Source organism: Staurois parvus, unplaced genomic scaffold (genome assembly GCF_062004578.1).
Source record: "Staurois parvus isolate SC_StPar_1 unplaced genomic scaffold, SC_StPar_1.0 ptg000144l, whole genome shotgun sequence".
NCBI lineage: Eukaryota > Metazoa > Chordata > Amphibia > Anura > Ranidae > Staurois > Staurois parvus.
The window spans coordinates 1,901,189-1,928,549 of record NW_028317940.1 but is presented as its reverse complement, the minus strand read 5'-3'; the positions used below and the strand labels follow the sequence as shown (position 1 = coordinate 1,928,549).

Here is a 27,361-nt window from a genome sequence, read left to right as displayed (position 1 = left end):
AAGCCGGCTTGTTCTCCCTCCCGCTGGCTTTAAGCTGCATATACACATATACAGTATAATATTACAGCAAAAAGTACACTACAAAGAAATATCATCATTAACCACCTTCCGCCCGCCCTATAGTAAAATGATGGTCGCAAGGTGGTTCTCTCGTTCTGATATGACGTCCTACCAGACTCACTGCGCATGCGTGGCTCAGGGAGCACGCAGCGCGCCGATCGCTGGTGCGCTGTGTCGCTCGGACACAGCGGATCACGGAAAGAGCCGAAGATGTCGGCTCGGTCATGTGATCAGCTGTGTCCAATCACAGCTGATCACATGTAAACACGGAAATGCTGGTTATCGGCATTTCTCTCCTCTCGAGCTGTCACGCTGACAGCTCGAGAGGAGAGGAGAGCCGGTAATCGGCTTTCCGTGGAGGGGACATGTACACTGATCATCAGGGCACTGATCAGTGTGCCCTGATAATCAGTGTGGCCCCAGAAGTGCCACCTGTCAGTACCACGTGCCAGTGCCACATCAATGCCACATATCAGTGCATACCAGTGCACATATCAGTGCCCATCTGAGCTGCCTTTCAATGTCACCCGTCAGTGCCACCTATCAATGCCAACCAGTGCCGCCTAACAGTGCTAGTCAGTGCCGCCTATCAGTGCCAGTCAGTGCCGCCTAACAGTGCTACTCAGTGCCGCCTAACAGTGCCAGTCAGTGCTGCCTAACAGTGCCAGTCAGTGCTACCTATCAGTGCCATATCAGTGTAATGTATCAGTGCTGCCTTTCAGTGCCCATCAGTGATGCCTGTCAATGCCCATCAGTGCAACCTACCAGTGCCTCCTCATCAGTGCCCATCAGTGCCACCTATCAGTGTCCATCAGTTCAACCTATCAGTGCCCATCACTGCAGCCTCATTAGCACACATCAGTGCAGGAGAAAAATCACTTATTTACAAAATTGTATAACAAAAACTAAGAAAAAATGTTTTTTTTTTCAAAATTTTCAGTGGTTTTTGGTTTGTTTAAGAAAAAATAAAAATCCCAGAGGTGATTAAATACCACCAAAAGAAAGCTCTATCTGTCTAAAAAAAATGATAAAAATTTCATATGGGTACAGTGTTGCATGACCGCGCAATTGTCATTCAAAGTGTGACAGCCTGGGCAGGAAGGGGATATAAGTGCCCGGGAGGAAGGGAGGGTTTAGAAGTGTCCGGTAGGCAGGAAGGGGGTAGAAGTGCCCTGTTGGCTAGTGGTTAAATACACGGAATCCAGCAATCTGCCGAGAATGGGAGATGTTGTCAATGGAGTTGGTGTTCCAGAAACATGGCTTGGCTCCTCCCAAGGCTGGGCTGTATTCATGCTGATCCTCTTGTTTAGAGGGACACAGGACATGGAGGGGGGTTTCTCTATGTTAGATGTGATGTGAAAGTGAGGAAGAAAGATGATCTTGTGGTTGGAGGTGGTGAGGGTGCGGAGGAGGAATTACGGGAGGAATGATAGATGGGTCTATGGACTGATGGACTTATCATTGGAGTATACTACAGACGTCCTGAGATCTATGAGAAGGGGGAGAGTCGGCTGTTCCAACAAGGACAAGCTGGGAACACCAAACTACTAAGACACAAGATGGAGACTAAAACCTACAGGATGGGCCGTACTTGTAGTGTTAGAGGAAGGAATAAAGGAGAAGAACATTTCATCACACAAATCTGAAGGAAGACTTTTATCAATCAACTTAGAAAGAATATCATGAGTTCAAGAACATAAATATTTAATCTTCAATTCAGATTAAACAAATGTGTTATTATATTTGTCCATTTACAAGGTAAATATGAAATCTTACATCTGAAAATGTCATGTTTTCCACATTCAGCCACCAGGCAGCACTCTCCAATCGCATCCAAGTTGCAGGCTGATAACTACTGACCCAAAATGACCAGTCCTGTCATTCTTAGTCTGATCTCTCCTTCTCTTCATCCACAAGCAATACCTAGCTCCTCTCTCACCACGATGTCCTCCATGAAAGCTTCTGCTGAAGGTCAGGGGAGATCAGACTACACTGCTAGAGTGACCCAACCAGCAGTAACCCCCCCTCCTTCTCTGTCACCATGATGTCCATGGAAGCTTCTGCTTAAGGGCAGGGGAGATCAGACTACACTGCTAGAGGGGCCCAACCAGCAGTGACCCCCCCCCTTCTCTCTCACCATGATGTCCTCCATGGAAGTTTCTGCTGAAGGTCAGGGAAGAACAGACTACACTGCTAGAGTGACCCAACCAGCAGTGACCCCCCCCCCTTCTCTCTCACCATGATGTCCATGGAAGCTTCTGCTGAAGGTCAGGGGAGATCAGACTACACTGCTAGAGGGACCCAACTAGCAGTGACCCCCCCCCCTTCTCTCTCACCATGATTTCCTCCATGGAAGTTTCTGCTAAAGGTCAGGGGGGGAGATCAGACTACACTGCTAGAGGGACTCAACCAGCAGTGACCCTCCCCCCTTCTTCTTTCTCACCATGATGTCCTCCATGGAAGCTTCTGCTGAAGGTCAGGGGAGATCAGACTACACTGCTAGAGGGACCCAACCAGCAGTGACCCCCCCCCCATCCTCTCTCCTAGCAGAGGAAGCCAGACACAACTTTGAAGTCTTTAGTGATCTCTGATCTCCTTATAAAGTGTTTCTTCCATGATAAAGATCAGAGGAGGGCTCAGCCACGTGTTAGCTGAGGTGTATATCAAGGTGTGCTTCTTCCCAGTGTGAGGTCTCTGATGTCCGGCAACATATCATCCATAGAGAAGACATTTCCTACACTCAGGACACTAATACACCTCGAGGGTGTTGTGGGTTCTCTGATGTTTGGTAAGACTAGACTTCCATGAAAAACATTTCCCACACTCAGGACAGGAATACGGCTTCTCACCCGTGTGAGATCTTTTATGTTTCATAACATCTGATTTCCGTGTATAGCATTTCCCGCACTTGGTGCAGGAATACGGCTTCTCCCCTGTGTGAGTTTTTTGATGTTTGACAAGTGCTGATTTCCGTGAAAAAAATTTTCCACACTCAGAACAGGAAAACTGCTTTTCCTGCGTGTGGCATATTTGATGTTCAGTAAGACTGGACTGCCAAGAAAAACATTTCCCGCACTCCGGACAGGAATACAGCTTCTCACCTGTGTGCAATCGCTGGTGTCTGGTAAGACTGTTCTTATCTGAAAAACATTTCCCACACTCAGGGCAGGAATATGGCTTCTCCCCTGTGTGAGATCTTTGATGTACAACAAGTTCTGATTTATGAAGAAAACATTTCTCACACTCAGTACAGGCATATGGCTTATCTCCCGTGTGCAATTTCTGATGTCTGAAAAGACCAAACTTTTGTAAAAAACATTTCCCGCACTCAGAGCAGGAATACTGCTTCTCTCCTGTGTGAGATCTTTGATGTGTAACAAGGTCTGATTTCTGTGTATAACATTTCCCGCACTCCAGGCAGGAATACGGCTTCTCACCTGTGTGACATATCTGATGCCTGGAGAGACTGGTCTTTTCTGTAAAACATTTTCCGCACTCAGGACAGAAATACAGCTTCTCCCCCGTGTGCAACCTCTGATGTCTTGAAAGACAGAACTTTTGAGAAAAACATTTCCCGCACTCAGAACAGGAATATGGCTTCTCCCCTATATGAGATCTATAATGCATATCCAGTTTTGATTTACAAATAAAACATTTCCCACACTTGAGGCAGTAATGAAGATTCTCTCCTGTGTGAGATCTCTGATGTACAGAAAGACTTAATTCAGAGTGAAAATTTCCCCCAGAATCTGGACAGGGAAATGTCTTCTCCTGAATCCCGGCCCCATCCCCCACAGTACGAGGGTGCTCAGAGTCAGAGGGATTCCATGGTTTCTCCACACTGTGAAGTCCTCCATCCATAGTGGAGCTCATTGTCTTTTCTCCGGCATAATCTCCTGGGATGTCCTCATCTTCCATTTTACAACCTGGAGATAAAGTGAGACGATCCTTTGAGGGTTTCTCCATGGCGGGTCCTGGAAAAATAGAAAAACATCATCAATAGACAGGAGAGGGTTAGTTCACTTCCATCAAGATTCCATCTGGATCAGGGAGATAGGAGGGAGCAGATGTTCTCTGTGGATGTCCCAACCAGCTGGAACTCTTCCCCTCTTCAGTCATAGGGCCTTTGGTCCTCCCAGATCACTTCTAAATTTACACCCGCCTTGTCAGAGGAGCAGGAACCAATGGGGGCTGGAGGGGGGCGGTAACAGAGCAGAGATAAGAGTAGAATATATTCTGGTCACCTGTGCTGATCTCTGTAGGAGTGTCCTGCTCTATGAATGTCCTCCTCATTCCAGCCTCCTCCGTATATTGCTGATCATCCCTCACATACGTCTCTTCTACTTCACCCTCAACTTTCATGTTCATCAGATCTTCACCCTAAACCAACAGAATGGCAGAAAATAACATCTGTAACATAGAAGGATTTATGATGTGAGATCACATAGAACATCTCATCTTGTAGAGTCCACACATCGTCTCCACATGTCAGAGTGTTCCATCACTTTATGTTCCCGACCCTCAACTCCACCTACCTGATGATGGTGAGGGATGGTGTGACCTTCCTGTGTGGAATCCCGGGAATACAGAGGACGGGGACATCTCTCTGGTGGGTTCCTGTATCTGGATGACTCCACCATGGTGTCCTGGTACAAATCTTTGTGTCCTTCTGGAATCTCTGACTCCTCCATCACCCCATCCTCATCCTCCTCTTTTATCTCTTCTTTCACCTCAACTGTAGAATCTCTCAGGTTTCCACTCTGAATATATAATAAAAATGACATCAATGGTAACAATGCAGATAATGTACAGATCCTAATGATACTATCAGTGATTGTTCCTCATCTACCTGATGATGGTAAGGGATAGTGTGACCTTCCTGTGTGGAATCCCGGGAATACAGAGGACGGGGACATCTCTCTGGTGGGTTCCCATAACTGGATCTATCTGTAGGAAACACACACACTGACTGAATCCATTGTTTCTATGTGTTTATCAGATAATGGGGGATCTAGGTGGATCCTCCGTACTGCTCTCTCCAATAAAGTCTCCTCTTACCCGGTGATGTGAGGGGCGGCTGATTGTCCATCATGACGTCCTTGTAGAGGTCCTTGTGTCCTTCTAAATACTCCCACTCCTCCATGGAGAAATAGACAGTGACACCCTGACACCTTATAGGAACCTGACACACACAATGATACAGTCACCATCCAGACACATCCCTTGTCTGTTACTGGAGAATGTCCCAGAATTCCCAGCGCCGCTCACCTCTCCTGTCAGCAGCTCCATCATCTTCTTGGTGACTTCTAGAATCTTCTGCATGTTGTGTCTCTCAGGGTTTAGGGAGTCACATGGAGGCACTGTGATGGTCATATGATCACCTGACTTCAGAAGAGGAAATCTCTGTATTGGGGAACCAATAGGAACATCATGTTAGACTCCCAGAATCTTCCTCACCTCTCCGGTCAGGTCTGTGTTTTATTAATAGAGATGAGAGTGATGTCATGTGACTTCCCAGAATCCTCCTCACCTCTCTGGTCAGGTCTGTGTTTTATTAATAGAGATGAGAGTGATGTCATGTGACCTCCCAGAATCCTCCTCACCTCTCCGGTCAGGTCTGTGTTTTATCAATAGAGATGAGAGTGATGTCATGTGACCTCCCAAAATCCTCCTCACCTCTCCGGTCAGCAGGTAGATGATCTCCAGGGTGAGGTTTAGTATCCTCTCAGTCGTGTGACTCTGGTCCTCCTCCATCCTCATAGATGTGGTCATGTGATCTAGGTGGGTTTCTCTGTAGATGGATAGCGGAGAATTATCTGGACTACATTGGCTGTAGAACATTAGGATGGGGATATAAGGGATTAATCATCAGGGTTCTCCTCAATAGGAATTTGCACATATTGAGTTCTATACATCAGAGCAAAAAGAGGGACAATTGAGGAGTAGGGATGAGCTCAGTGTTTGGTCTGAACATAAGTCTACTCATTTAATTAGCATGGGTGTGGCTATCTGGGGGGCCCTTTATTTATTAAAGGGGGCTTTCACTTTCTGATAAACCCCCTTCGACCAGACTAGGGTTGCAGGGAAGAGGTCCATCAACATGGAGAAAAGGTGCTTTGCTAAGGGGGTCCCTCTTGGACAGACCATCCCCTCTTGTTGAAGGCATGAGGCCCGGTATGGTTCAGGTATGGTAGTCCCCAACACTTTCCTGGACAGCCAGGTTGCATGCTCAGGATCAGGGCCTGGTATGGATTTTTAGGTGGACCTCATGGTTTTTTTGTTGTTTTGACCTAATGGTTCTGGTGTGGATTTCCTGGTGGGACTGAACACATTTTTTGTTTGTTTGAATGCATTACCCCCTAAAATCACTTCCAGATTCAAAGGGTCTGGTATACATTTTGGAACGGCTCTACACATTTTTTTCGGGTTCCTCAAGAAGACTAAAGCCAACATTGGAGCTCCATTCAGAGAGGGAAGAATTGACCTTTACAGGAAAAACTTTTATTTGGGTTTGACGTTTGGCGACGATGTGATCTAGTGACACCCACTTCTGTTTTCTGTCCGCATTACTTTTCTTTTATACCAGTGTTTTCACTTCAATATGTTACATCATCTGAAATGCTGAGAGCGATAGAAACACTTTGAGCAGATAAATCGGATATTGATTGGTCTGGGTGTACATCAGACTGAAACGAGGGACATTTAAAGGGCAAAGTGGGATGGAGAAATTTGGGTTCCCAATAATGGCCGGTGATGGGAGTCATGATAACTTAAAATCTAATTACCTCCTCTGTGGCCAGTTCCAGCAATGTCTTCCCTTTAAATCTTCGAACATGGAACTTCCTGTCTTTATGCACATCACTTCCTGTCTGTACCTGACAACTTCCCATCTTTCATAGAGACTTCCTGTCTGGGTAGGAGTGAGACCACCACCTTGTGGAGTTCAGAGGATTGGCAACTATGTTTCATGGTAGTTGTGATCAGGGTGTTGGCGACATGAGAACCAGTTCTGTCTTGAGATATATACAGTGAAGGAAATGTGTATTTGCTCCCCTGCTGATGTTGAATGTTTGCCCACTCACAAAGAAATGATCGGTCTAAAAATCGAAAAAACGTCTGACCTCTGCGATTGCCAACAAGGGATTTGCCACCAAGTACGAAGTCATGTTTTGTGCAGGGGATCAAATCCTTATTTCCCTCATGAACATGCAGATCAGTCATCATTTGTTAGGCATGTACTTCTGCTGAATTTATTGTTGCTATTCTGTCTCTCAGTGTTACAATACACCGAACATTCGATTTTTAGACCGATCATTTCTTTGTGAGTGGGCGAACATTCAACATCAGCAGGGCAGCAAATACGCATTTCCTTCACTGTGGCAGTTCTGGGCACTCTCACAGTGTGAATCATGGTTATAGCCCAGGATTCTCAACTAAACAGGTTGAGGGGTTCCAGGGGGTTTGCTTAATGCAGAAGAAACTGTTTTTTCAGTTTCCTCATTTGTTTGTAGGTCAGTTCGGGGCCTGGAGATTTGGAAGTGATTTGGGAGGGATTAATCTCCAATTCTGGGTCCATGTTTTCTGAACCCCCAGCACAGTGCTTAAGTAATAACCTGGCTAGGGTTCTGGGCTCCACCCCAGCAGATAGAGGAGGTCTCCACCTAGGAGCACAGATTGGAGCCAGAGCAGTGGCTGCAAAGGCTGTGGACCAAGCTGCTGAGAGAGGTCCTGAATGGTATGCGGTCACGGTCTGTAGGAGGCAGACCATGGCTTGAAGAGTAAAGCCTGAGCTATGGTGATGTATGTGTAAGCCAGGAGACTGCACATGTAGGTTCTCTGAAGGACCATTTGTTTGAATGGAAGACAAATGCTGAAAACCCTTGTGAGGGAAACCTTGTTTTTTTTTTTTCTCTTGAACTTCCTTTTTAATAAAATTGGTCCAGAAAAGTCCTTGAAAAGAAGACAGCGAGTGGAGGTGTCCTTTTAAAGCTATACTATCTGATGCTAGATGTCACAATATATAAAACACCAGATCTCCTAGTTTTGGGTGTTGAGCGGGAAGAGGGTGGGCTTCAACCAGCCAATTCCACATCCAGAGGCTGAGTGGGCACATGGCATAACTGAACCTTGCAAAGAACTAGAAAACCTTAGCGCTCCCGTGCTTGGAGAGTAGACCAAAAATGTCAGTAGGTTGCAATCACATCCTGGCTTACATAGGATGATCTCACCTTGCTGTCCTCACGAGACTGGGGAAGTCTAGAGATACTGCAATAACAAACAAAACAGAGGGCGCACTGGCCTAGTGCAATATCCTTAAAATATGGCTTAATTGTGTAGAAAGGTAAGTATTATACTCACAAAGTAGGCCAAAAGTACAAGCTCATCGCATGGAAAAAGCACAGTCCAATCTTTATTGCATCATAGAGTAACAGGACGATGGAGTCTCAATGGATTTAGCCGTTTCGAGGACTTAACCTCTTACTCAGAGTCAACCTCAGAGTCTTTGAAATGCATCAGCCCGTTGAGTCTCCATTCCAGGGGATGGGGGAAGTGTCAGGGTCCTATCCACGGCAGAAGTCCTGGAAGACCGGGCATTTCCGCCAGTACCCTACATGGCCGCATCAGGCCCAGTTTTGTCGCCAAACGGCCTTTATAAGGAGGCTTTTCACTCCCTCAAGTTGCTGGATGATCTCTAGCTCCCCGTGCCTTGTTCCTGTTTCCTGTGTTATTGTGACCAGTGACTTCCTGATACCGACTTGGCTTGCTCCTGGACCTGTCTACTCTGCTTTACCCCTGATCTGACCTCGGCTTGGCTTACGGATACTCTCTCTCTCTCTCTCTCGCTCCTCTGTGTATGACCTCGGCTATCCCATCTGACTACGTCTGCTCTGATTCCCACCTGGTACCTGACCTTGGCTTGAACCGACTACCCAGTAATCCTCTATTCCCTGAAGGGCTTGCATACCTCGCACATGCGCCATCTGTCTGCAGACCTCATCTCCGTGCATCAGCTCCTGGGTGGACCACCAAGCACTCCTACAGGCGATCTGTGCCACTTTGGGCCTGACTCCCACTGTCCCACTCTCAGGGGATTCCGGAACTTAGCCGCAAGGGAAGCCCTCTCTCCATTGGCCTCCATCACCAGGTACCTGATAATTATACTCACAAAGGCCAACAATACAAGCTCACCGCATGGAAACAGCACAGTCCAATCTATAGTGCAACAGGACAATGGGCTGACCCGTTTCGAGGACTTAACCTCTTCCTCAGATTCAACCTCAGAGTCTTCGAAATGCATCAACCTGTTGAGACTCCATTCCAGAGGATGGGGGAGGCTCTGGAGAAGTCCTGGAGACGAGCATGGGAGGAGGAGACAAGGAAGCTAGAGACCAGGAGATCATGGGAGGAGCGGAGATGACGGTTTGAGCGATACTTGGAGACAAGATTGGTGATGTAATTTGGGGCAGAGTTATAAATGGCTTTATATGTTATTGTTAGTGTTTTGAATTTTATTTGTTGGGCAATGGAGGGATTGGCAGATATGGAATGGTTGATAAGGTGAGTCCCTTTGTTGTGAGAAGGACTTGCTCATGCTTCTGGAGAACTTAGAGATCCAGTAATTATGGCTTTGCCTTGAATCTTTTGCCCCTGAAGTATAGGGCTTCCCCGAAGGAGATTTTGCCAACATTTTATGGGCAAAAGAGGACTTCCTTAAAGAGGTTTTCCAGGGATCCAAAAAGGTGCTCCTCTTCAAAGGGCTTACAGTGGGGCAAAAAAGTATTTAGTCAGCCACCAATTGTGCAAGTTCTCCAGCTTAAAAAGATGAGAGAGGCCTGTAATTGGCATCATAGGTAGACCTCAACTATGAGAGACAAAATGAGAAAAAAAATCCAGACAATCACATTGGCTGATTTGGAAAGAATGTATTTACAAATTATGGTGGAAAATAAGTATTTGGTCAATATCAAAAGTTCATCTCAATACTTTGTTATATATCCTTTGTTGGCAATGACAGAGGTCAAACGTTTCCTGTACGTCTTCACAAGGTTGGCACACACTGTTGCTGGTATGTTGGCCCATTCCTCCATGCAGATCTCCTCTAGAGCAGTGATGTTTTGGGGCTGTCGCTGGGCAACACGGACTTTCAACTCCCTCCAAAGGTTTTCTATGGGGTTAAGATCTGGAGACTGGCTAGGCCACTCCAGGACCTTGAAATGCTTCTTACGAATCCACTCCTTCGATGCCCGGGCGGTATGTTTGGGATCATTGTCATGTTGGAAGACCCAGCCACATTTCATCTTCAATGCCCTTGCTGATGGAAGGAGGTTTGCACTCAAAATCTCACGATACATGGCCCCATTCATTCTGTCCTGTACATGGATCAGTCGTCCTGGTCCCTTTGCGGAGAAACAGCCCCAAAGCATGATGTTGCCACCCCCATGCTTCACAGTAGGTATGGTGTTCTTTGGGTGCAACTCAGCATTCTCTCTCCTCCAAACACTGTGAGTTGTGTTTCTACCAAACAGTTCTATTTTGGTTTCATCTGACCATATGACATTCTCCCAATCCTCTTCTGGATCATCCAAATGCTCTCTAGCAAACTTCAGATGGGCCCGGACATGTAGTGGCTTAAGCAGGGGGACACGTCTGGCACTGCAGGATCTGAGTCCCTGGCGGCGTAGTGTGTTACTGATGGTAGCCTTTGTTACATTGGTCCCAGCTCTCTGCCGGTCATTTACTAGGTCCCCCCGTGTGGTCCTTGGATTTTTGCTCACCGTTCTTGTGATCATTTTGACCCCACGGGGTGAGATCTTGCGTGGAGCCCCAGATCGAGGGAGATTATCAGTGTTCTTGTATGTCTTCCATTTTCTAATTATTGCTCCCACAGTTGATTTGTTCACACCAAGCTGCTTGCCTATTGCAGATTCAGTCTTCCCAGCCTGGTCCACGTCTACAATTTTGTTTCTGGTGTCCTTCGACAGCTCTTTGGTCTTCACCATAGTGGAGTTTGGAGTGTGACTGTTTGAGGTTATGGACAGGTGTCTTTTATACTGATAACAAGTTCAAACAGGTGCCATTGATACAGGTAATGAGTGCAGGACAGAGGAGCCTCTTAAAGAAGAAGGTACAGGTCTGTGAGAGCCAGAAGTCTTGCTTGTTTGTAGGTGACCAAATACTTATTTTCCACCATAATTTGCAAATAAATTCTTTCCAAATCAGCCAATGTGATTGTCTGGATTTTTTTTCTCATTTTGTCTCTCATAGTTGAGGTCTACCTATGATGCCAATTACCGGCCTCTCTCATCTTTTTAAGTGGGAGAACTTGCACAGTTGGTGGCTGACTAAATACCTTTTTGCCCCACTGTATGCTATTCCACACCATAGATTTGAGCCAAAGCGACCATCAGATATGAATCAGAAGCTCATTTAGGATATTTGATGTATAACATTCACCAGCCCATCAATGCAACAGAGCTTGCCACACGCATGAGCTCCAGTTGTTGGAGGACAGAAGTATCCCACAGAACAATAAGGCCATAGGAAGGGCTTCCAGATTCTGATTCTATACTTCTGAAAACATGAGGATAACCCCAGCAAGGCTAAGTTAGAGTTTTGTGAAGACAGAAAGCGGCTGGATCCATGACAGGGACAGATCACTTTTTTAGACATTCCTCTTCTATAGAGTATAGTTGGGTAACATACTTAGGCCTCTTTTATACTTGCTTCAAAATTTGGCATTGGAAATGCTTTTTAAAGCACTCTGAATGCCAATCAAAGCCCGTCGCTACATAAAATGGTTGGCTTACAGTCCTGTTCATGCTCTGTTTTTGCTTTGTTTCAAAATATATACCCGTGTTGCTTTCTTGTTGCTTCAAAGTGTCCTTAACCGCCTCCCGCCCACCATATATGAAGATGATGGATGGGTGGCGGTTCTCTCGTCTGGGAGGACGTCATATTACCGCGTGTGCGTGCCACCGGGGGCGCGCAGTGCGGCAATCGGTGATGTGCTGTGTCCCTGGGACACAGCGGATCACCGATCAGCGGAAAGAGCCGATGACTTTGGCTCTGTCATGTGATCAGCTGTGTCCAATCACAGCTGATCATATGTAAATAAGGAAATGCCGGTTATAGACATTCCTCAGAGGGGACATCAACACTGATCATCAGGGCACTGATGATCAATGTAGTTCCATCAATACCACCTGTCAGTGCACATCAATGCCACATATCACTGCCCATCTAAGCTGCCTTTCAGTGCCAACTATCAGTTCCAGTCAGTGCCGCCTATCAGTGCCAGTTAGTGTCCCCTATCAGTGCCGTATGAATACTGCCTGTCAATGCCCATCAGTGCCACCTACCAGTGCCGCCTATCAGTGCCCATCAGTGCAGCCTATCAGTGCCATATATGAGTACTGCCTTTCAGTGCCCATCAGTGATGTCTGGGAATGCCCATCATTGATGCCTGTCAATACCCATCAGTGCAACCTACCAGTGCCTCATCGGTGCTGCCCATTAGTGCAGCCTATCAGTGCCATATATGAGTACTGCCTTTCAGTGCCCATCAGTGATGTCTGGGAATGCCCATCATTGATGCCTGTCAATACCCATCAGTGCAACCTACCAGTGCCTCATCGATGCCGCCTATCAGTGCCCATCAGTGCAGCCTATCAGTGCCCAGGGGTGGACTGACAACTCATGGGGCCCCCGGGCAATAGGGGATCATGGGGCCCCTGTGTCCTTCCCAAACTCAAAAAAGCCTATGAAAAAGATACCAGGGGCATCTCATGGGGTCCCCTACTGACCCCAGGCCCTCAGGCAGTGCCCGAGTTTCCAAATGGTCAGTCCACCCCTGTCAGTGCCATATATGAGTACTGCCTTTCAGTGCCCATCAGTGATGTCTGTGAATGCCCACCAGTGATGCCTGTCAATGCCCATCAGTACCACCTACCAGTGCCCAATCAGTGCTCCTATCAGTGCAGCCTATCAGTACCCATCACTGCAGCCTCATTAACGCACATCAGTGCAGGTGAAAAATTACTCATTTACAAAATTTTATAATAGAAACTAAGAAAAAAACTTTTTTCTTTTATCAAAATTTTCTGTTGTTTTTGATTTGTTTAGCAAATAAGGGCTCGTTCACACTAGGCTGTTTTGCCAACGCTTGCCAAACGCCCCTATAGCGTTTGGCAAGCGTTGGTCCGGTGTTTGCGGAGCGTTTTTAACGCTCGGCAAACGCTCCGCAAACGGCGCATGCGCGGTTTAGCGGCGGTTGCTAGGCGTTTGCCGAGCGTTAATAACGCCCCACAAACGCCTATAATGCATTTGAGTGGTGTTACCGCTCCGCAAACGCCCCGCAACCGCGTCGCAACTGCACCGCAAACGCCGGCCGGGCGTTTGCGGAGCGGCACCATAGACGAGAATAGGAGGCTTCAAAGCCTCCTGACTCGACCAGAGGCGTCCGTTTTGCCGCGACGCGACGCAAACGCTCCTGTTAGAACAGCACCATGTGCTGTAATGTGCAGAGTTGGCAGAGGCGTTTGGGAAGCGGTAAAAACGCTTCCCAAACACCTCTCTGCCGCCTGCACACAAGGCTAGTGTGAACGTAGCCTTATAAAAAAAACCCGAGGTGAATAAATACCACCAAAATAAAGCTCTGTCTCCAAAAAATTATAATAATTTCATCTGGGTACAGTGTTGCATGACCACATAATTGTTATTCAAATTGTGATGGCGCTGAAAGCTGAAAATTGGCCCGGGCAGGAAGGGGGTGGAAGTGCCCTGTAGGCAGGAAGGGGGTAGAAGTGCCCTGTAGGCAGGAAGGGGGTAGAAGTGCCCGGTGGGCAGGAAGCGGGTAGAAGTGTCCTGTATTCAGGAAGCGGGTAGAAGTGCCCGGTAGGCAGGAAGGGGGTAGAAGTGTCCTGTAGGCAGGAAGGGGGTAGAAGTGCCCTGTAGGAAGGAAGGGGGTAGAAGTGCCCAGTGGGCAGGAAGGGGGTAGAAGAGACCTGTAGGTAGGAAGAGGGTAGAAGTGCCCGGTGGGCAGGAAGGGGGTAGAAGTGCCCGGTGGGCAGGAAGGGGGTAGAAGAGACCTGTAGGTAGGAAGAGGGTAGAAGTGCCCGGTGGGCAGGAAGGGGGTAGAAGTGCCCGGTAGACAGGAAGGGGGTAGAAGTGTCCTGTAGGCAGGAAGGGGGTAGAAGTGTTGGGTGGGCAGGAAGGGGGTAGAAGTGTCCTGTAGGCAGGAAGGGGGTAGAAGTGTTGGGTGGGCAGGAAGGGGGTAGAAGTGTCCTGTAGGCAGGAAGGGGGTAGAAGTGCCCTGTAGGAAGGAAGGGGGTAGAAGTGTCCGGTGGGCAGGAAGGGGGTAGAAGTGCGCTGTAGGAAGGAAGGGGGTAGAAGTGCCCGGTGGGCAGGAAGGGGGTAGAAGTGCCTGGTAGGCGAGGGATTAAAGTCTCCATAGAAGTCTATGACAACGCTCGCTCACAGCACCTGCAGCTTTGGACTGGCTCTGATTAGGAAATAAAAGGCTGGATGTGGCTGCGCTGTGGTTGGTGTTCATGCTTCTCGCTTTAAAAAAGTCCTGGATCCTTTCTTGGATACACAGAATATAACTGGATATACCATTTATAGGTAAAGTTGATCCAGGGAATATCCGATTGCCTCTCGGGGGATCAGGAAGGAATTTTTTCCCCTGCAGGAGCAAATTGGGTCTTGCTTTGCTTTTTTTTTTGCCTTCCTCTGGATCCACCGTGGGTGTAGGATTATAATTTTTTTTTTAATGGTTGAACTGGATGGACTTTTGTCTTTTTTCAGCCAGACTAACTATGTAACTTCACTAGATTTCCCCAAGTATTGGCCTCCTGCCTTTCCACACACATGACCTTTCATGGCCCCCCAGTCTTAGTCCATAGGGTTCAATATTGAGTTGGCCCCGCCCTTTCCACACACGACTTTTAATGGCCCCCCAGTCCTAGTCTGTAGGGTTCAATATGGAGTTGGCCCCGCCCTTTGCAGCTCTAACAGCTTCAACTCTTCTGGGAAGGCCGTCCACAAGGTTTAGGAGGGTGTCTATGGGAAGGTTGGACCATTCTTCCAGAAGTACATTTGTCAGGTCAGGCACTGATGTCGGGGGAGGAGGCCTGGCTTGCAGTCTCCGCTCTAATTCATCCCAAAGGTGTTCTATGGGGTTGAGGTCAGGACTCTGTGCAGGCCAGGGGAAGGGGCCATCCCCAAACTTTTCCCACAAAGTTGGAAGCATGAAATTGTCCAAAATGTCGCCTTAAGAGTTCATTTCACTGGAACTAGGGGGCCAAGCCCCACCCCTGAAAAACAACCCCACACCATAATCCCCCCTCCACCAAACTTTACACTTGGCATAATGCAGTCAGGCAAGTACCATTCTCCTGGCCACCGCCAAACCCAGACACGTCCATCGGATTGTCAAACAGAGAAGCGTGATTGGTCACTCCAGAGAACACGTCTCGACTGCTCTAGAGTCCAGTGGCGGCGTGCTTTACACCATGGCATCCGACGCTTTGCATTGCACTTGGTGATGGAAGGCTTGGAAGCAGCTGCTCGGCCATGGAAACCCATTCCATGAAGCTCTCCATGCACTGTTGTTGGGCTCATCTGAAGGCCACACCAAGTTTGGAGGTCTTTAGCTATTGACTTTGCAGACAGTTGGCGACTTCTGCGCACTGTGCGCTTCAGCATGTACTGACCCCGCCCTGTCATGTGACATGGCCTACCACTTGGTGGCTGAGTGGCTGTTGTTCCCAATTGCTTCCACTTTGTTATAATCCCACTAACAGTTGAGCGTGGAATATTTAGTAGCCAGGAAATGTCCCGGATGGACTTATTGCACAGGTGGCCACCTATCACGAGACCACGCTTGGAGTCACTGAGCTCCTGAGAGCAACCCATTCTTTCACCAATGTTTGTAAAAGCAGTCTGCATGCCTAGGGGCTTGATTGTATAGACCTGTGTCCATGGAGGGGATTGGAACACCTGAATCACGATTGAGAGGGGATTGGAGCACCTGAATCACATGATATGGAGGGGATTGGAACACCTGAATCATGATATGGAGGGGATTGGAACACCTGAATCACATGATATGGAGGGGATTGGAACACCTGAATCACATGATATGGAGGGGATTGGAACACCTGAATCACATGATTGGGAGGGGATTGGAGCACCTGAATTACATGATATGGAGGGGATTGGAACACCTGAATCACATGATATGGAGGGGATTGGAACACCTGAATCACATAATTGGGAGGGGATTGGAGCGCCTGAATCACATGATTGGAACACCTGAATCACATGATATGGAGGGGAATGGAACACCTGAATCACATGATATGGAGGGGATTGGAACACCTGAATCACGATTTGAAGGACAGGGCCAATACTTGGGCCAATATAGTGTACACTGTATGTGGCCCATTACTATGAGATGTTGATTGTATGAAGTATGTGGAGATATCGCTTAGTTTGTTTTGGGAACACGATTTTAGAGCCGTAAAGGAGAACACGTGAGAAGATGATTGGACAGAAGACCCCACGCACACACTGGCTTTGGAACATATGAATTTATTTGACCCTTACTCGTGCTGGGTCGCAGAGTTCGGTGAGAGTCGAAAATTACTACAAGAGTCTTGCATGTTGGTGAACAATGGGAGCTTGCTGGAGGATTATAGAAGCACCGGTTCGTAGGGCAGGAATTTGGCCTCTCCTCCCCCTCATGTGAAATTTTTGATGTGTGGTAAGTTCTGAATTCCGTAGATGACATTTCCCACACTCAGAGCAGGAATATAGCTTCTATCCCGTGTGAATTCTGCGATGGACGTAAAGACTGTACTTCTCTGTAAAACATTTCCCGCACTCAGAACAGGAATACGGCTTCACTCCCCCATGGGTTTTTTGATGTCTGACAAGCGCTGATTTCTGCGGATAACATTTCCCACACTTGGGACAGGAGTAGGGTCTCTCCCGTGTGAGATTTTTGATGTTGGACAAGTTCTGTTTTTCGTGAAAAACACCTCCCGCACTCCAAGCAGGTATACGGCTTCTCTCCCGTGTGAGTTCTATGATGGGTGTAAAGATTTGACTTCTCTGCAAAACATTTCCCGCACTCAGAACAGGAATACGGCTTCACCCCCGTGTGTGTTTTTTGATGTCTGACAAGCGCTGATTTCTGTGGATAACATTTCCCGCACTTGGGACAGGAATAGGGTCTTTCCTCTGTGTGAAATTTTTGATGTGCAACAAGTTCCTGTTGTCGTGAAAAACATTTCCCGCACTCAGAGCAGGAATATGGCTTCTCTCCAGTGTGAGTTCTATGATGGATGTAAAGACTTTGCTTCTCTGTAAAACATTTCCCGCACTCAGAACAGGAATACGGCTTCACTCCCGCGTGGGTTTTTTGATGTCTCACAAGTGCTGATTTCAGCGGATAACATTTCCCGCACTCTGAACAAGAGTAGGGTCTCTCCCCTGTGTGAGATCTTTGATGTGCGACAAGTTCCTGTTGTTGTGAAAAACATTTCCCGCACTCAGAGCAGGTATACAGTTCCTCTCCAGTGTGAGTTCTATGATGGATGTAAAGACTGTGCATGTCTGTAAAACATTTCCCGCACTCAGAACAGGAATACTGGTTCTCCCCAGTGTGAGTTCTTTGATGGGTGTAAAGATTTGACTTCTCTGCAAAACATTTCCCGCACTCAGAACAGGAATACGGCTTCACCCCTGTGTGGGTTTTTTGATGTCTGACAAGTCCTGATTTCTGTGGATAACATTTCCCGCACTCAGGACAGGAATAGGGTCTCTGCCCGGTATGAGATCTTTGATGTTGGAAAAGTCCTGATTTTTGTGAATAACATTTCCCGCACTCAGAGCAGGAATACAGCTTCTCCCCAGTGTGAGTTCTATGATGGACATAAAGATCGGATCTCTCTGCGAAGCGTTTCCCGCACTCAGAACAGGAGTATGGCTTTACCCCTGTGTGGGTTTTTTTATGTCTGAAAAGCGCTGATTTCTGCGCATAACATTTCCTGCATTCAGGACAGGAATAGGGTCTCTCTCCCGTGTGGGATTTTAGATGTTCAACAAGTTCTCGTTTCTGTGAATAACATTTCCCGCACTCAGAGCAGGAATGCAGCTTTTCCCCTGTGTGAGTTCTATGATGGACGTAAAGAAAGGACTTCTCTGCAAAACATTTCCCGCACTCAGAACAGGAGTACGGCTTCACCCCTGTGTGGGTTTTTTGATGTCTGACAAGCGCTGATTTCTGCGGATAACATTTCCTGCACTTGGGACAGGAATAGGGTCTCTTCCCTGTGTGAGATTTTTGATGTTGGACAAGTTCTGGTTTTCGTGAAAAACATTTCCCGCACTCAGAGCAGGAATACGGCTTCTCCCCCGTGTGAGTTCTATGATCTTTACAAAGACTTTGTTCAGATTTAAAACTTTCCGCACATTCAAGACAGGAATATGTCTCCTCCCCCTGAATCCTGGCCCCATCCCCCACAGTACGAGGGTGCTCAGAGTCAGAGGGACTCCATGGTCTCTCCACACTGGGAAGTCCACCATCCATAGTGGAGCTCATTGTCTTTTCTCCGACACAATCTCCTGGGATGTCCTCATCTTCCATTTTACAACCTGGAGATAAAGTGAGACGATCCTTTGAGGGTTTCTCCATGGCGGGTCCTGGAAAAATAGAAAAACATCATCAATAGATAGGAGAGGGTTAGTTCACTTCCATCAAGATTCCATCTGGATCAGGGAGATAGGAGGGAGCAGATGTTCTCTGTGGATGTCCCAACCAGCTGGGACTCCTCCCCTCTTCAAAGGGCCTTTGGTCCTCCCAGATCACTTCTACATTTACACCGCCTTGTCAGAGGAGCAGGAACCAATGGGGGCTGGGAGGGGGGGGGCGGTAACAGAGCAGAGATAAGAGAAGAATATATTCTGGTCACCTGTGCTGATCTCTGTAGGAGTGTCCTCCTCTATGAATGTCCTCCTCATTCCAGCCTCCTCCGTATATTGCTGATCATCCCTCACATACGTCTCTTCTACTTCACCCTCAACTTTCATGTTCATCAGATCTTCACCCTAAACCAACAGAATGGCAGAAAATAACATCTGTAACATAGAAGGATTTATGATGTGAGATCACATAGAACATCTCATCTTGTAGAGTCCACACATCGTCTCCACATGTCAGAGTGTTCCATCACTTTATGTTCCCGACCCTCAACTCCACCGACCTGATGATGGTGAGGGATGGTGTGACCTTCCTGTGTGGAATCCCGGGAATACAGAGGACAGGGACATCTCTCTGGTGGGTTCCCATGACTGCATCCATCTGTAGGAAACACACACACTGACTGAATCCATTGTTTCTATGTGTTTATCAGATGATGGGGGATCTAGGTGGATCCTCCGTACTGCTCTCTCCTTTCCAATAAAGTCTCCTCTTACCCGGTGATGTGAGGGGCGGCTGATTGTCCATCATGACTTCCTTGTAGAGGTCCTTGTGTCCTTCTAAATACTCCCACTCCTCCATGGAGAAATAGACAGTGACACCCTGACACCTTATAGGAACCTGACACACACAATGATACAGTCACCATCCAGACACATCCCTTGTCTGTTACTGGAGAATATCCCAGAATTCCCAGCACCGCTCACCTCTCCTGTCAGCAGCTCCATCATCTTCCTGGTGACTTCTAGAATCTTCTGCATGTTGTGTCTCTCAGGGTTTAGGGAGTCACATGGAGGCACTGTGATGGTCATATAATCACCTGACTTCAGAAGAGGAAATCTCTGTATTAGAGAACCAATAGGAATATCATGTTAGACTCCCAGAATCCTCCTCACCTCTCCGGTCAGGTCTGTGTGATGTCATGTGACCTCCCAGAATCCTCCTCACCTCTCCGGTCAGGTCTGTGTTTTATTAATAGAGATGAGAGTGATGTCCTGTGACCTCCCAGAATCCTCCTCACCTCTCCGGTCAGGTCTGTGTGATGTCATGTGACCTCCCAGAATCCTCCTCACCTCTCCGGTCAGGTCTGTGTTTTATTAATAGAGATGAGTGATGTCATGTGACCTCCCAGAATCCTCCTCACCTCTCCGGTCAGCAGGTAGATGATCTCCAGGGTGAGGTTTAGTATCCTCTCAGTCATGTGACTCCGGTCCTCCTCCATCCTCATTCGTGTCGTCATTTTATCTTTCTTATAGAGAGATAATTTTGATAAACTGAAGTAAGAATTATTTGGAGTTTCCTGTAAATATAAGATCGGATCTTATTACCTCCTCCGCTGCCACTTCCAGCAATGTCTCCTCTCTACTTCCTCCCAACTCACCCAGAACTTCTGATCTGTCCCTGACATCACTTCCTGTCTGTAGCTGACATCACTTGCTGTCCACCATAGAGACTTCCTGTCTGGGTAGAAGTGAGATCCCCACCTTGTGGAATTCAGAGGAACTGCAGCCCTGAGGACCGTCTGGTAGAGTGACCCCGGCCTTGTGCTGGGTGTGTATGACGGTAGGGGGTGGAACAAGGGACAGTGCTCGGAGGTGGGTAGGGAGGGAACCAAGGGATGGTGCTTGGAGGTGGGTAGGGGGCGGAGACAAGGGACGGTGCTCGGAGGTGGGTAGGGGGCGGAGACAAGGGGTGCTTCAGAAAGGGGGAGTGCCTTCACCTTGTTCTTCGAGAAAACAAAGGCCCCGGCTTAGCGCCATCTAATGGCCAAATGCTGTTCCCTTCAGTTGTAAATCGATGGTCGGTGTCATTATATTAGGGCGTGTTCTTCGATGTCTCCCGTATGCAGGAGCATGATCTAAGGTATTTCCATGGAACTGTGTCTGACAAAGGAAGCGAGGAATTCCACTCCCAGGAAGTTGTTGGAGGAGTGCGAGGATTCGTCCAGCCGATGAAAATTCTGTCCACATTCCAGGAACGATTTCCCATGATCCTCAGCGCCACCTACAGACCAGAACACGGTATTGTTCCTGTAATCTCTCCGCAATACCTCATTATGGCCACTAAATGGAGCCAATGAGCAAAGGAAATCACTGGATGGAATAAGATAGGACCAATCATCATCGTGCTGCCAATGTTCATCACATTCGCTCGACTCAGTTTTTTTTTTTTTTAAACTGATCAATAAGCATTACGCCACAAGATAGAATCAGCCAATGACTCGGGGGGTTCTAGTTCAAAAAGCTTTATTGAAAGAACACAACGGTGTACAGGCAAGAATCACAACACGTCCAGATACAAAGAGTGCAAAATAATAGGCCAAGTACGAACAATACGGGGAAATAAATACAATGAAAAAATAAATAAAATGAAAAATATGGAAAAAAAAAAATAAAAATATGGAAAAAATGAATGAGTAAAAAAATAATAAAATAATGAAAAATATGGGTGTGACGGGAGTGACTTTTGGAGGTGGGGAGACCCCTGTCTCAGCTCCCCATATCCCTCTTATGTGTAAGTCACCCTGTGCCTCTTAGGGGTACAGGGTGGAATGTTCTAATATTGGGGTGTGGGGGTTGGTCATTGTTCACTGCCTCATGGTGCATCCCATTGTTCTATTGTGTGTCTTGGTTGTGAGCAAACTATTATGGGATGTAATGTTTCCAGCAGCCCTTCCCCCTGATGGGACGTCTTGCTGATGTGTTTCCTGTCTGGGTGTATTTCCCCGCCCTGTGTATATATCTTGTCTCTGTGTTAAAATAAAGCAGTCCATTTCCTGTCTTTCATAGAGTCTGGTGCTGTCTCATCTTGTATGGTCAGCGGTGGTGTCCGTGGTCGGTGTTTGGACAGGAAAGCCGGAGTTTAATGAAAATACCCTAGTGCAGTCTGGGTCTGTGTAAAATATCGTATTGTCTCGATATTTTCTTAACTTGTATTGATGAGAAATGTTCAGATAGAAAGTCCTTCCACTTCTTGTATAAACTCAAAAAGATGATTTAATAATAACGTTGCATAAAATTAGAAATAAAATATTGGCATACAGAATGTTTAAATAATGTCCAAAAAATATAGTTAAGTTCTTGATAATAAGATCGTATATATGTATATGTGTGTGTATGTGTGTGTGTATGTCTGTCGCATCAAGGCTGCTATAGAGTGAGACAAACTCAAACCTTTGTCCTGCTCTAGAAAGAGCAATCCAGCCCCCACCTTTCCTAAAAATGGGCTGGTATACTTGTAGTCCCACAAAGATAATTGGAAACAGATGTGTATATATAACAAACCTCCAGTCTACTTCTCCTAAAGTCTGAGCGTAACCTAAGAAGGCCTAGACATTCCATCAATCAGAATACATTAGATGTATAACACATACATATATATATATATATATTCTCCTAAAAGTAATCTTACTAAGAGTTATCTCGTATATAAATATCGTAATCAAGAAATATTACAGTATAAACCTTGTAAACCGAACAATTCACTAGTTAGTGAAACATATAATCTCTTACATAGATGGGGGAGGATGGGGGAAGGTATAGCTAATTGCTCTCATATGTGGCTTGAATGTAAAGGAAAAACCCAAGATATATGTTCATATGTATATTCACAGACTATGAAGTCTAATTACTTACTTTTCCCAATCTAGAACAAATATAAATATAATAACTCAATTATTCTATTAAGATCCAACTCATTCATACTTATGTTAGTACTGTTAATAAGAAGATATTAGATATTAGGTTAAGGAAAGCTTCTAACAGTCTGGTTCCGTTACAATGGGGATTTTTTTTAAATAACAAAATTATGAAAAATAATAAAATTATGAGGATTGTGAAAAATTATAATAAAATTATGAAAAATGTGGAAAACATACAACAAAATAATAATAAAATCATGAACAATACGTGGAAAAAAAATTAAAAAAGTATTAAGATTATGAAAAATTTAAAAAATAATAAAATTATGAGAAATGTAAAAAATAGTAAAATTATGAAAAATATGGAAACCATACAAAAATATTAAGATTATGAAAAATATGGGTAAAAATGTGAAAAAATAATATAATTATGAAAAAATGTAAAAAAAAAAATAAAATTGTGAAAAATATGGAGAATTTTTTCAAAAAAATAAAATTATGAAAAAAAAATAATATGAAAAACTAAAATGATGAAAAATATGGAAAAAGAAAAGGAGTTAAAGTAAAGAACACAGATAATAGGAAAGGGAGAGAAAAGAAAAGATGGGGAACAATTGGGGGAGGGGGAGTTTGGAGTCTCCCCTAAGCCAAGTAGTGCATGTCAGCCTGACACTGCTATCAATGGCAAACCGGGTCCCACACTTCATCCATGTCTTTGGGGACCTCTGACCTCCTTATGAACTGTTTCTTCCATGATGAAGATCAGCCATGGAGTATATCTGAGGTGTATATCAGGGGGTGCTTCTTCCCCACATGAGAGCTGGGATGTCCAGCACTAATACACCTCCAGGGTTGCGTGGGACCCCTGATGTACAGGAAGACAGGACTTCAGTGAGGAACATTTCCCTCACTCAGGACAGGGAAGTGGCTTCCCACCCGTATGAGACCTCTGATGTCTGGAAACGTAGGACTTATCTGAAAAACATTTCCCACACTCAGGACAGGAATACGGCTTCTCCCCCGTGTGAGATCTCTGATGTCTCCAAAGACTGGACTTATCTGAAAAGCATTTCCCGCACTCAGGACAGGAATACGGCTTCTCCCCCGTGTGAGATTTCTGATGTTTGTTAAGACTGGACTTTTGTGAAAAACATTTCCCGCACTCAGGACAGGAATACGGCTTGTCCCCCGTGTGAGATCTCTGATGTCTGAGAAGATCCGACTTTTGTAAAAAGCGTTTCCCGCACTCAGGACAAGAGTATGGCTTCTCCCCCGTGTGAGATCTCTGATGTATGTAAAGACTGTATTTGTTTGATAAACATTTCCCGCACTCAGCACAAGAACACAGTTTCTCCCCTGTGTGCAGTCTCTGATGTGTGTAAAGAATGTACTTGTCTGAAAAACATTTCCCACACTCTGGACAGTTATATGGCTTCTTTGTGTGCAGTCTCTGATGTCTGTAAAGATGGGACTTCCGTAAAAAACATCTCCCGCACTCAGGACAGGAATACGGCTTCTCACCCCTGTGAGATTTTTTATGCTCATACAGATTGGTTTTCAAACGGAAACATTTTCCACACTCAGAACAAGGATATGGCTTTTCTCCCATGTGAAATCGTTGATGCTCAACAAGATTTTTTTTCTGTGCAAAACATTTCCCACACTCTGTGCAGGAATACGGCTTCTCCCCAGTGTGTGATCTCTGATGTTTGTAAAGACTGGACTTGTCTGAAAAACATTTCCCGCACTCAAGACAGGAATACGGCTTCTCCCCCGTGTGAGATCTCTGATGTATGTAAAGAGTAGACTTCTGTGTAAAACATTTCCCGCACTCAGGACAGGAAAATGGCTTTGCACCCGTGTGAGATGTCTGATGTCTGCGAAGAATGGACTTATCTGAAAAACATTTACTGCACTCAGGACAGGAATACGGCTTCTCCCCCGTGTGAGACCTCTGATGGGTGTAGAGACTGAACATCTGTGAAAAACATTTCCCGCACTCAGAACAGGAATACGGCTTCTCCCCCGTGTGAGATCTCTGATGTTTGTAAAGATTGGACTTCACTGAAAAACATTTCCCGCACTCAGGGCAGGAATGTGGCTTCTCCCCCATGTGGGATATTTTATGCAAATAAAGACCAGATTTAAAACTGAAACATTTCCCACACTCAGAACAGGAATATGGCTTTATCCCCGTGTGCAATCTTTGATGTTTGTAAAGACAGGACTTGTCTGAAAACAATTTCCCGCACTCAGAGCAGGAATACGGCTTCTCCCCTGTGTGACTTCTTATATGCACACGAACACTGCATTTAAAACGGAAACATTTCCCGCACTCAGGACAGCAATACGGCTCCTCACCTGTGTGAGATCTTTGATGCTCAGTAAGAGTGTATTTAAAACGGAAACATTTCCTGCACTCAGAACAGGAAAATGGCTTCTCCCGCTTGTGCAGTTTCTGATGATTGTAAAGATTGGACTTCTGTGAAAAACATTTCCCGCACTCAGGGCAGGAATACGGCGTCTCCCCCGTGTGAGTCCTCTGATGTTTAGTAAAATCTACTTTACGTAGAAAACATTTCCCGCACTCAGGGCAGGAATACGGCTTCTCACCTGTATGAGTTCTTTTATGCACATGAAGACTGGATTTATAAGGGAAACATTTTCCGCACTCAGGACAGGAAAACGGTTTCTCCCCCGTGTGAGATCTCTGATGTGTGGAAAGATTGAACTTCTTTGAAAAACATTTCCCGCACACAGTACAGGAGAACCTCTTCCCTGTTGGAAGGCCAGCCCGGTCAGGCACAGTCTGAGGTTCCTCAGGATATGAGGAATCCGATGGTCCATCTACACTAGGTGGTGCCGGATGGACATTGGAGGGAGCCGGGTTTTCTCCTGGACTATACTGTGTGATGTCCTCATCTTCTACTTTCCAGTCTGGAGACAAAGTGAGACAATCCTCGGAGGTTTTCCTCATCTCCCGGCCATGGACTAAAATACAAAGACAAAGAGGATTACTAGACAGGAGCCCCACCAGAGATCAGAGAGTGAGGATGGGGGGACGACAACCAAGAGGAAGACTGGACTCATCCTGAAGACCATCATCATTGGGGTATTGGTTCCTCCCCCATCCTAAACACCACCATCATTGGGGTATTGGTTCCTCCCCCATCCTAAAGATCACCATCATTGGGGTATTGGTTCCTCTCCCATCCTGGAGACCACCATCATTGAATTACTGACTCCTCCCCATCCTGACCCTGAAGACCACCATCATTGGGGTATTGGCTCCTCCTCCATCCTAAACACCACCATCATTGGGGTATTGGTTTCTCCCCCATCCTGAAGATCACCATCATTAGGGTATTGGTTCCTCCACCATCATTGGGGTATTGGCTTCTCCCCCATCCTGACCCTGAAGACCACCATCATTGGGTTATTGACTCCTCCCCATCCTGACCCTGAAGACCACCATCATTGGGGTATTGGCTCCTCCCCTATCCTGACCCTGAAGACCACCACCATTATTTGGTTATTGACTCCTCCCCATCCTGACCCTGAAGACCACCATCATTGGGGTATTGGCTCCTCCCCCATCCTGAAGACCACCATCATTGGGGTTTTGGCTCCATTATTGGCATACTGGCTCTCTCCCATCCTGAAGACCACCGTCATTGTGGTATTGGCTCCTCCCCCTTTCTGAAGACTACCATCATTGGGGTATTGGCTCCTCCCCCATCCTAAAGACCACCATCATTGGGGTATTGGCTCCTCCCCATTATCACTTTCTGGTTGGAGGATGTGATCACATTATTATCACCATGTAACAGCCTGTGCTCCAATCACATCATCCGATATAAAATGTGTTTTTTTTCAGTCATTTTTCATTTATATATAACCCCAGCCCCCCATCCCCACCCCCCCGTGGTGATCAAATACCGTCATAAAAAGCTCTATTTGTGTAGAATATAAAAAATTATATAAATGTCATTCTGGGTATGGCGACAGCCAACCTCGGGGGCTTGTGGGGGGGACTGCAGGCTAGCCTCTTGCCTACTGACCATGGGCCCTGGCATTAGAAGGGGGGGGGGGTTCTAATCTTGGGGAGTTGTGTGCCTGGGGGGGGACCTTTTGGAGTAGTTTTACTTCAGATTCAAGGCCATTTCTCCCCGAAACACACGGACTCTGAGAACTGGAGGACCAGGGGACAGACTTGGGGTCTCTGTGCCCAAACCAGCTTTGACTGCTTCAACCCCTCCCCTCTCTTGGACTCAGAGACTCTAAGAAGATGTTCATATAATCAGCACAAAACAGCCCGATGCTGAGGATGGCTAGAAGTCCCATTGGTAATGGAGTCACCTATTGGTTCTGTCTGTTGGCTGGTCCTCCTGGAGGTTCCTACATAATGGGATTAGTCTGGTGTCAGATCAATGTGAGATGTTTATCCCAACATGTAATATTTGTTTTTATTGTTCATGTGGGGACTGCCCCTATTTCTGAATTGTAGAAAAACCTGTATTTCTGTTCAATAAAGAAGTTCCAGTTTGCACCCGAGCTATTGTCGCCTAGTCCGTGAGTGCAATGCCTAGCTACAGGCCTGCTGTTGGCCATGGGGCTCCATACAACCAACATGACAGCCCCCCCCCCTCCAAAAAAAAACCACCCACAGCTTGCTA

General features: G+C 46.4%; 3 protein-coding genes and 1 long non-coding RNA gene across 4 annotated transcripts in view; all 4 read right to left on the bottom strand.

The window, feature by feature from the left end:
- Positions 1-1,747: 1,747 nt before the first annotated feature.
- LOC149465080 (uncharacterized) overlaps positions 1,748-27,361 on the bottom strand; it is a 29,931-nt gene continuing 4,317 nt past the window's right edge. Inside the window, 3 exon segments of the mRNA XM_089673798.1 lie at positions 1,748-2,910; positions 2,912-4,029; positions 19,341-19,426. Of these exon segments, the coding sequence (XP_089529924.1) occupies positions 2,724-2,910; positions 2,912-4,029; positions 19,341-19,426 (1,391 nt within the window). The 3' untranslated portion in view covers positions 1,748-2,723.
- On the bottom strand, positions 4,404-5,002 carry LOC149465083 (uncharacterized). The gene is made up of 2 exons (XR_016312252.1): positions 4,910-5,002; positions 4,404-4,820 (listed from the first exon to the last, which is right to left on the bottom strand). It is a non-coding gene; the product is annotated as an uncharacterized LOC149465083 (long non-coding RNA).
- Positions 16,638-19,201, bottom strand: LOC149465082 (uncharacterized). Its single transcript, XM_089673676.1, is given in 3 exon segments — positions 16,638-17,047; positions 17,049-18,768; positions 19,038-19,201. Coding segments are annotated over 3 exon segments (2,010 nt in total). The 5' UTR covers positions 19,162-19,201; the 3' UTR covers positions 16,638-16,881.
- Positions 21,275-26,545, bottom strand: LOC149465081 (uncharacterized). Its single transcript, XM_089673671.1, has one exon. It carries the CDS (start codon positions 25,660-25,662, stop codon positions 23,593-23,595), a length of 2,070 nt encoding a protein of 689 aa, XP_089529797.1. The 5' UTR covers positions 25,663-26,545; the 3' UTR covers positions 21,275-23,592.

Coding starts and splice junctions, on each gene's coding strand:
- LOC149465081 (XM_089673671.1), bottom strand. CDS start 25,662: ATGAGGAAAACCTCCGAGGATTGTCTCACTTTGTCTCCAGACTGGAAA.